Genomic DNA, 10,224 nt, shown 5'->3' with positions numbered 1-10,224 from the left:
TCTTTTATTCGTATCTTCAAGGTGAGCTTTGTCCTCCCTGGATTACACATTTGGGAGGACTTTGAGGAACATTCAACATGAAAGCTGTTGATACACACCAACATATGTCTTTTGCCGAACAAGGACTGGCAGTCGAACATCAAACGTTTAGCTCAACAATTTGGCGTGAGGTAGCAAAAAGACCATTGGCTCTTGAAGAGGAACATGACAAAAAGATTTGAAACTGTTGTTTTGACTATGAACTATGCCGACACGGGGGGGGGGGGGGAATGGTATATGTATATTTGTTTTATTCTCTCTTGGTTTTTTCGGTCTTTTGGGCAGCGTTTTTAACCATTCGCCAATAGGGGAAGATTGGGTGCGGCAACCGCGTAACAAATAGACAACGACAACATGACGTCACTTTGAAAAAGTTTTGCGTGAAAAGTGAAAGAACACATTAGGAAACCATTTGTTCTCAACCCTCTTCCTACCGCCATTTATCACATTGTCGCTTTAAATCACGTCCAGGAGAAACAAAGCCCATTAAACGAAAATACATTGTTCAGATGACGTTTGAAATGTGAGGCTGGGCCTGATACCGTCGATTCTCCTCTTAATGATGGACCAATTGGGTTTTTTTTACCGTACAATGTGTGTGTGTCTTTTCACGGATATGGTGGATGGTTAGAACCCGTGTAACGATATCGTATCCCGATGATGGAGCGTCGCATAGCGTCGCGTTTGTCCCGTATCAGACGACACAAACAATGTCGGAACGTCGTACCGCACGTGGAATAAAGTAGGAAATTAATGGAGAAATTGGTGTAGTAGAGAAGCTAACATTTTGTTTTGATAGAAAATTAAAACTTGTTACGACATTGCCAAAAAAATTTTTGTTTGATTTGTGTTTACCATAAAGAACTGTTGAAGCAGCCAGGCAGTGGAACTCACTTCCGAGTTGGAGCCGGAAACTTCGCTGATAAACACTTGTAGTCGAACGACGTAACTGGCGTGTGTGAGAACGTTAAATTCTGATTAGATTCTTATGTTTGCTAAGAAGTCATAAAGTATTGAGTAGTAATCCTAAAGAAAAAAGGGCGTGGCTAGACAAAAAAAAAAGAGGTAGGAACACGGACTCGAAAGTGGACCTTTGATGGTTTGTCGCCATGGACCATGTCGGCGTACAAGACTTTGATTTATCGTCCGTGTCTTTTACACGTAAAAAAAAAAAAATAAAATAAAATCAATAAAAGGTTTCTTGCATGGCATTGAATAATGGCTGTTTTGGACGGAGATCCATTAACAGCGGATCATTTTACGTTGATTGCCAAAGTATATTGGCAAACACACCGTTGGACTCTATAATAATGTAAATCGAAACTAACCTGGGAAGATTAAGCATGATGAACACGGTAGATATGAGGAGCAACATCTTCGTAATTGAATACTGGATGCGTATGGATAAGATGTTGCGGTACTGCAATTTTTCTTCTGAAAATTTATGTAATAAAAAATGTTTATATTGAAAGTTTTACTTTTACAACACGATCAAGACGCTTCAAAAAAAAATGAATAAAGGAGAGAAAAACTTTCGAAATTAAAAAGTTTGTTCCCAATACTGGCCGGATATGAATCCGACGACGGATCAAAAGACCATTGTGGCAAAAATTCCTGCATCTCTCTTTTTTTTATACATAATCGGGAATTTGATATTATTGAAAAGACTCTCCTCAGATGGTTCAACAAGAAAAAAAATTTCAATTTACTATGAAGCCCATCTGTTTGAAAATGCACTCTAAAACCTAGTTTAATTCCATAAAATGCATGGGCCGACATAGAAGTGTACGCGAACTCGTATCCGTGAAAAGAAGCCAAAAAAATAAAATGGCGGATATTTTCAAAAAAGAAATGAATAAACATATCGATATGTAAGGTGCGGATTGATTGAGGCAAAAAAACTTACGGGTGCAGAGTTGGCCGTCGTGACTGGCTTCGTGAGCCGCTTGCTGATGGATAGCTACTTGATTGCCCGTGACTTTGTTGACGGAAGGACATCCGCCGGACAGGACGGCATTGGCTGTCGATCGTTCCAAATGTCCAGGGCTACTGACGCTGGTCGAGGCCGCTTCGACCGGTACCGAACTGGCCAGTTGTTGGGCGTGTAAATTGCCATTACTGTTGTTGTTGCTGTGGTGCGACGGATTGGATACGGATCCCTGGCCACTGTCACGCTCTTGCCAGTGTTCCGTCAGCCGGATCGTCTTCATCTGTCAATCAATCAGAAAATGGTTAATCATCGTGTCCCACTATAGAGCTCTTGAGTGTTTTGTAATTCGAGATCACAGCAACTTGCATCCAGTTGTTGCTGAGGGCAACCAATTTTTTTTTCCTTTTCCAAATAAAATAAGTTGGTACGAATAATTGGACGAGTTTGTCTGGTGATCTAATTATTGTTTTCTGTTAGAAGTTGCGAAAAACAAGAAAAGAGATTCAGGAAGATTACTAACGGACGTGGACTCTGTGTTCGTACATCGTTTCACGCTTGATTATCTCGCTGGAGAAACGAGTGTGGTTTTGAATCAAAAGATATATCGTCCCAGAGAGTTCAGTAGCTCTTGAAAATGACTGATCTTTCTGAAATTGAGAGAACGCAGACGGAATAGATGAATTCTTTAATGAACGAAGCGTTAACGAAGAGTGTTGGCAAACGGTGTGCAGTTGTTAGATAACTATTGATTTCCCACGAATAAGAATAAAAGAGCCTACTTTGATATTCATTCCTCGATTTCGTGATGAATGTTTCACGATAATTTCCGCTTTCGATTGGTCCTTTTAAAGTGCGTTAACATAAACGAATGATCCCTTTGAATTTTCCATAACAAAAGATCGTTGAACTTAGCGCTGATTTTAGAAAGAATGTCTGGCCACTTCAATCAATTTATTCGGGAAATGGAATCGTTCTTTCATGAAATTCGCAATTGCGCTCAAGAGTTTCGAATGCCACTATTATTAACTTTGCTACGCCCACATCATTTCTGATTCAGAAATATCCATTTCTTTTGCTTTCACCATATTTCAATTTTAAGAAAAAAATACGATTGATAAATGCGGAAAAGATGAGACGCGTTATTTGAAGATCGGATGCTTCCGTTTCACTGAACGGAATAAATATATTCCACTGGCTCATACGCAATCGATCGATCTCCACGTACAATGACAAAAACTACATATCACGTCCCTACCGTTGGAATGGACGTCCAACGCGGAGGGGATAATGTTCACTATGCTCTGGGCGTGGCTCCTTGTTTAATTAAGCTCTCGAAAATTGCTGTTGACGGCATTGACTTATGTGCAAGTTATCCCAACACAGTCATACTCCCATAAGCCCCTGGCTTATTAGAGATTAACTCTTATTTAATCTATCGTTTCGGAGAAAGTGAAATATCAATGCTTTTCTGCCAACCGTGTCCTTCGCAAAATGTGTTATTTAGCACATGTCCTCGTAGCAACTCGTGATTGAATACGGTCTCAAACAAACGATGCAAAACGATAAACGAGTTCGATATTGAATTGAATCTATCACCAAAGCTGATCTTGTCTTCATAGCACAATATCTTCGTCAAGCTGCGAAGCAGGAAAGCTCAAGCGAATGGTGATGATCACCCTTCCGGCCGGAGAAGATGCGATCAAATTGGATCCCATTGTAAATGAAAAAAAAAAATTGACCAATACGAAAATATTTTAGACAAAAATAAAAATCTGCCAACTCTTGATTTCGCAAGCCAAAAAAAAAAAAAAAAAATAAATAAATGAAAAAGACTTTTAAAGCTTGTGGTCTGTAAAGAAAGTGTGGATGGGCGGAAGACGTGCACATATAAAAAAGGATTTCATCATGCGGATGAACCGCCACACGTCAGCGGCGGATCTTCTTTTAAAAGAAAAAAAAAAGGGGGAAGGATGAAAAACGCAAAGTCATCGACCTTCTTTCGTCGCCAAAGTGTTGCGAATTTCCGGCTGGAACATTTATTTACAAAAGAAAAAAATTGGCAAGATCGCGTTGGAAAGTGTGGACCGAAAATCAGCATCGGTCATCGGAAATGCCGCGATTGTTATTTATTTGAAAAGTGGAAAATATCAGAGGCGATGTAATCCAACTTTGGTGCAGAAGGACGTGCGCAGCATCAGCTGCCTCCATTTAAATGCGTCATTCACAGCGATGCGATATGCTAATGAAAAATTCAAATTTTTTCACGGCTGACAAACTTCGAAATTTGTGATTGAATGTGAAATTCATCAACTTTAATAGAACAAAAAAAAACATATCATGAAGCTATAAATGCTGGGAATTCTGGAACACGAAAAAGCATCGGAAAAATTGTAAATGATGAGAGAAAGTCTCGAGATCTCCAATGACAGGAAATATTCAAGCCACAAAAAAAAAACGATGTCGACCAAAAGGAAATCTAAAAAAAAAGGGGAGGGAAGGAAGCGGCTTCGATCGATGACTACATTCGAAATTCCTTTGCCTATTCCGCTCTTTTGATATCGGCCAAGATGGCGATAGGTATAATAAAAAAAAAAGATAATAATTCTTTATTCCTTCATCTCTTTCGCGAGGTTATACAGGCCAATACATTTGCGATCGCCTTTAGCTATTGGATTTCTTTAAAAATCCTCATTACTTTTGATTGGTTTATTTAAAAGTGCATTTTCGTGGTGGGGGGAATAGTGATCAATAAAAATAGAGAAGGACAACTATCTGGAACTGTTCCAATCTGTCTGGCCAAAACCAAAGAAGGCCATTGCGAATTGGATAAAGTCTTTTTTCGTGGCCCGGGTTATGAGGCCATTTGAAATCTTTTATTTTAACCATCTATGAAGAAAAGCAAACTGAGAGTCCGTGAAGCCATCGAAACGAGTTGTGGTCTTTTATGTTGTGAATATTCAAACATGATTGTGATCTTCTCCTCCGATAGGAGACAAAACAGTTGGACTAAAAGTTCAGACCTTCTGTGATCCTGTGAGCACAAACTTTTGCGGCGGGTGTCTGACATAAAGCTGGATCGAGTAATTAGACAATAGAACTGAGAAATACACAAAGGATTTTTTCATTGTAAAGGTCATGAATTTAATCAAGTCAAAAATTTCAAAAAAAAAAGGCATATGCAAATCCGTTGGGGCGGAGGATTCAATTGTTCAAAAATGGCATAGCAAAGTTGGCAGAGTACGAAGAGACAGCACCTAATGATGTCCGGAATATTTTGCCATTTACAATGTGACTTGTAAAATTAGCGGCAAATGTTTCAAGAAACATTAACGAGGCGCTTCTGTTTTTGATTGGATTGATTTTTGCTACTTTTGACTTATGAGAACTGCCTTTTCATTTGGCATTTATCATTTTTTTTTCTTTCCCCCGGATTCAATTAAATGGGAACGTGGGTTTTTAAAAACGGGAATGAAGTTTTCTTTCATCGTCCGCGGAAAGTTTGCCTACTTAATCGCTGTTTTTTTTTTCTGCGGAGCTCCATACAACGTAAAAATACTAATCAAAAATCATTTTTACCTATTGCGCTCATTGAACACGTAATTCAATACGTTGCCCTTGGCAACTGCCCCGTGAAAGAGACGCCATAAAAACCCCGGAAATATAACGTTGTTTTTATTACAAAATTATCGTAAATTAAAGAAAATGTGGATAGGATTTGAAAAAGATCTTATTGGAATGTTTTTTATGGTTCAATCCGCCGATGGTGTGGGCGTATTCCGATGGGGATGCCTCACGTGTTATCCCCCAAAGAGCGGGACACGCTCACGTTGCTCTTGGAAAAAAAAAGACTTTGTACGAATGGAAGTAACCAGTTTTTTCTCGGCAATATGACGTGGATTGGAAATTTTGATCTGTTGTGCGCGTCTGACAGCTGCCAATAGACAACCAACATTTTCAACGCAGGATGAACGACAAGCAAAGAAGAGCTTAAAGAATTGAAACGTATGATTACGCGTGTGATTAAAAACAAAAAAAAAATAGGAAAGAACAATAGGAAATCATTTTTTTCTTATTAAATTGAATTGCGATATTTTTAGTAACCATAATGTTACAAAAGGCTTAAGGATCGTGACTATTTTTTTTTTGTCCCGGAGCTTATGGGATTTAGGCGATGCGAGCCTTGCGCATTCATCATCTTTAAGGCTGCTGATCAGATCTTTCAAAAAAAAAATGATTATCAAATGCCGAAAGGCATTTCCCTTTAATCTGATCTAGAGAAATGTTACAAAACGATTTCAACGGGTTAAAAAAATCTTTATCATTTTTAAATGAATAATGATACGGCCTAACAGTTATGACCCGTCTGATGCATCCGAAATTCACGAAGGACGGGGGGCATTGGCCGTCCAGGGAACGTCTGCAAACGCAAAAGAGAAATGAGGTGTACTTCTCTCGTATCGCTAGGGACTACGTCTTATGAACCTTTTACGTTCCGCAACCCTTAGAAAACAAACCGTAAGGACGATCCTCTCCACGCACGATAAATTCAAGTAAAAAAAAAAAAAGAGGGCTTTTTATTTTACAGTCTTTACGGTTGACATTCTGCAAGAATAGTCTTTCAATTATGCATAGAGCGTCGTGGGAGATCGGATGCTATTAGTCACGTTCCCGCAAGGAGTACGCTTTCCGTATAACCAATGAGAGAGCTCTCTTTTGTTTTGTTCACTATAGGAATCATGGATGCTGAGAAGGGAGGGTGAGAGAATGCTGGGCAATTGGGTACGGGGTTAAATTAAAAATAAATCAATCTAATTCAAAGATTGTTTACAGTCAATTTCGTTATGGAGCATTTCTCCCGACGCACGTAAATTGACAGTAATGGCCCGATGGGGCCCCAACGGCCTTAAACTGCGATAAATCAATTCAAATTGCATCTCGCAGTTTAACCTTTTTACAGTTTTAATTGAAATGAATGGGTGAATCTGTTGTTATATTACAAAAAAAAAGAAGTGATCCTTGCGTCGTCATAAGCCGATTGAAAAACGACCCAGCAGGTTGTTGCTCCTAACGACTACAAGTTTAAAATAAAGCTCATTTTTCTTTCCTAAACGAATCAAAAAGAGTTGCCCAGTGACGTAAATTCGTTGTTGCTGTGGTAATATTTGATTGTGAATTTTCTTTTTTCAGCCGGTTCTCTTATCAGCCAATGAGATCAAAATAGCTCGTCCCACACAAACCCGTGCGGTTTTGTTTGTTGTTTAGCCAACATGATTTTCTGTTTGGCTTTCCAGCAGAATGAGAAAACCCAATGGCCTCCCTATCAAGGCAGGAAGGCAAAAAAAAAAAAAAAAAAATGAAAATGTTTGTGACGTGAAAGATGAAAGATATGACCACATCGGCAGTGAACGTTCCAGATATAGATCCTTCTGTTCAAATGGCTCATTGAAGTTGGACAGTGGCACCGTGTTACCATGTCCAACAGACACACGCATTGATTAGTCGAATAGAAATGGCGCACATTTTAGAGGGACGATAAGCTTCAGGCAAATTTTTGCTACTTTGGGATTTATTCGCTCAACATTATTATGGATATGGAGGGGTAGAAAGGATCAGAACAAACTGCACATCTCTCCACAAAATGTTATAGTGGATTGAAGCCAAAGGATTGGGGTAAGTGGATGCAATTGCATTTCGCTCGTTTGGACCAAACAAACGAAGAGGGGTCTGCTTAAAAAACGAGCATGTTCCATCTATAACAAAATGCTTAACGATGGAACCACTTGCTGTTACTCTTTTTTAGTAACGTATATTTCTTTTGATCATTTCGATGGCAGTGCGTTTTCTCTGGCTGGGCGATCCTAATCGATCTCTTTATCTTTAACATCTGAATTTTTTAAAAATCTTATCAAAGGTTGTTACGCGTAAGGTTACAAATCATTCTGGGTGTTCTAGCAAATTGAAATACAAATAGATACGGTCTGGTGTGTGTGTGTGGGTTCGTACTAATGACACACGTCTAGTGTTACACTCCTCCGGTGGAGGTTAACGAGGCTCACTGCAAATGTATAACAAAAAAGAATGTAACATTTGTTTTGAAAGAGAGAAAAAAAAATAAGAGGGGGTCTTACGTCATTAAAAACGTCCCTCTGCAGGAAGTGCCACATTTCACATTTGAAATTAAATGGGCTGAATTTTGCCATAACAAATAAGCCATTTCATGGTTGTCATGGTAAAATCATAGGAAGACGTTTGAAAAAAAAAAGCGTTGCGCAAAATTCAATTTACTACGAATCGCATTAAATCAAAGATAACACCCATCGTTAAAAAACAAAACGAGCAAACTTAACTGTCACGTTTGAACAGTAAAAAACAAACAAAAACAAATGATGTTCAACAATAGGCATACGCTGCCATCGAATGAACATCAAGTCTTTTAAACAAAAAAACAAAAGTTTAGGTGACGCAACCTACGATGAATATTCGGGGAATACTTTAGTTCTCTCAGCGGTGCCAATTAAAAAGACTTGACGTCGTAGGAGTCGAAATTCACGTTGTACGAGCACGGGGTTTTTGTCAATCAACGATTTCCGAGAAGAACGCGACGTCCTATCTGACTAACACAAGACGATGTTCTTATTAGAGAACATTTCATTTGACTGCCGATGATTGAATTGCATTTCTCTACACGGAAAAAGTTTCTCATCTCGAAAAAGAAGATGTCCTGGAACGGGCAAATCCACTTTGCTGGGCGATATATAAAAACATCAATCGACAACGTTGTCTCACGGCTGTGCCACTGGACGGAGACAACCAAATAAAATTGAAAATGTCACCGTCTGGAAGCACTTTGTTTCAATCACAGATTTAAAATAAAAAAATATATATATGTACATAAAGAAAAGACTCTTTTTTTTTTTTAAGGTGTTATGGAGACGCATATGCGCAGAAAAACAAACAAACTTGGCGGCTGTTGACGGGATTAGATAGGATCAGTTTGACGATCTTCTTTTTTCGAAAGGGTCCGTCTCTAAAAGTTATGACATGCGCTTGAACCTCGTTTCCATTTAAATGATCCCAAACTTTATTATCGCCTTACATTCCTGCGCCATCGAAATATATTCATAACCTACCCCGATGGCAATGCTCAATAATAATAAAAAATAAAAGAATCAAAAGTGAAACTGACTTGGATGTGTTGCGCCGATGCGTTGTTGCTGGAACGCGGCGATTTCTTGCGGTTGAACGTGCGGCTAAAGACGATCAGATTCTTGGCGATGAGCGTGTTCATGACGACGATGAGGATGAAAGGGATGACGAGTGTTAGGACCGTGTCGAGGAGATTGACAACGTGCATAAACCGGTAGTAGTCTGGCAGGAGGTCGCAGGTGGACTTGCCTTCGGGTCCGCCATCGGTGATGCCGGCCGTGAACAGGGAATAGACGTGACAGGTGAGAGTGGTCAGCGTCAGGACCGAGATGATAATTTTGGCTCTCCGCACGGTGCACATGTACGGCCGCTGGAGTGGATACTGGACGGCGATGAGACGCTCGATGGTGAACGCCACCGTCAGCCAAACGCTGAGACAAGAGCAGACGCTGCTGCCGTAGACAAGGGCTTGACAAAAGCCCTGGCGATTAAACAAGTCGACTCCGACGTGGTTCAACCAGACGACCAATAATGTTAGGAGAAAACCCAGGTCGGCCAGGGCCAGCGCTGCTAAATAGTAACTGGAACTGCGCAATTTCAAGTGAGTGCGCGTGAAGACGAGGAAGTTCAACGTGTTGCCAACCACGCCGAAGATGATGATCACGGCAAGGTAATAAAAATTGAAAAAATCCAAACATTTGAGAGCGAACGCGAAGCTCGTCGACACGTTCATGGCGGCCGTTGACGTGTCCACGATCGTCACATTGTCGAAGCTGGAATTGAACGCCAGACGCGGGCCACTGTCAGTCGCTGACTCCATGTTGTTTGACTTCCGTGTGAAAGCCACAACGTCCCAATATGAACTGGCAAGGTGATTTTTGCGTGTCTCAGATTTTTTATTTTTTTTATTTTCTTTTTTTTCAACGACGTGGCCGACTCCGCCCATTTTGCAAACGCATGCGCAATGGACGTGTTGATTTCGAGCTACGCACCTCTATCGTTAACACACTGTTGATGGAATACATGGCCTTTTTGATCGACCTAAGGCATAATCAATGGGATATATAAAAAAAGAAAATCGATCAGCAAACTGCGTGAGCGGATTTCTA

At 40.0% G+C, this 10,224-nt stretch overlaps 1 protein-coding gene across 1 annotated transcript; it reads right to left on the bottom strand.

The window, feature by feature from the left end:
- Positions 1 to 9,935, bottom strand: LOC130688506 (uncharacterized). Its single transcript, XM_057511488.2, has 5 exons — positions 9,156 to 9,935; positions 1,946 to 2,249; positions 1,368 to 1,473; positions 895 to 988; positions 1 to 818 (listed from the first exon to the last, which is right to left on the bottom strand). Exons 1-5 carry the CDS (start codon positions 9,933 to 9,935, stop codon positions 648 to 650), a joined length of 1,455 nt encoding a protein of 484 aa, XP_057367471.1. The 3' UTR covers positions 1 to 647.
- Between the last annotated feature and the right edge of the window lie 289 nt (positions 9,936 to 10,224).

The sequence above is a fragment of the Daphnia carinata genome, chromosome 9 (assembly GCF_022539665.2).
Source record: "Daphnia carinata strain CSIRO-1 chromosome 9, CSIRO_AGI_Dcar_HiC_V3, whole genome shotgun sequence".
In the NCBI taxonomy this organism is placed as follows: Eukaryota; Metazoa; Arthropoda; class Branchiopoda; order Diplostraca; family Daphniidae; genus Daphnia; species Daphnia carinata.
Note: the sequence above shows the minus strand (reverse complement) of the source record. Positions and strands in the feature narration are given on the sequence as shown.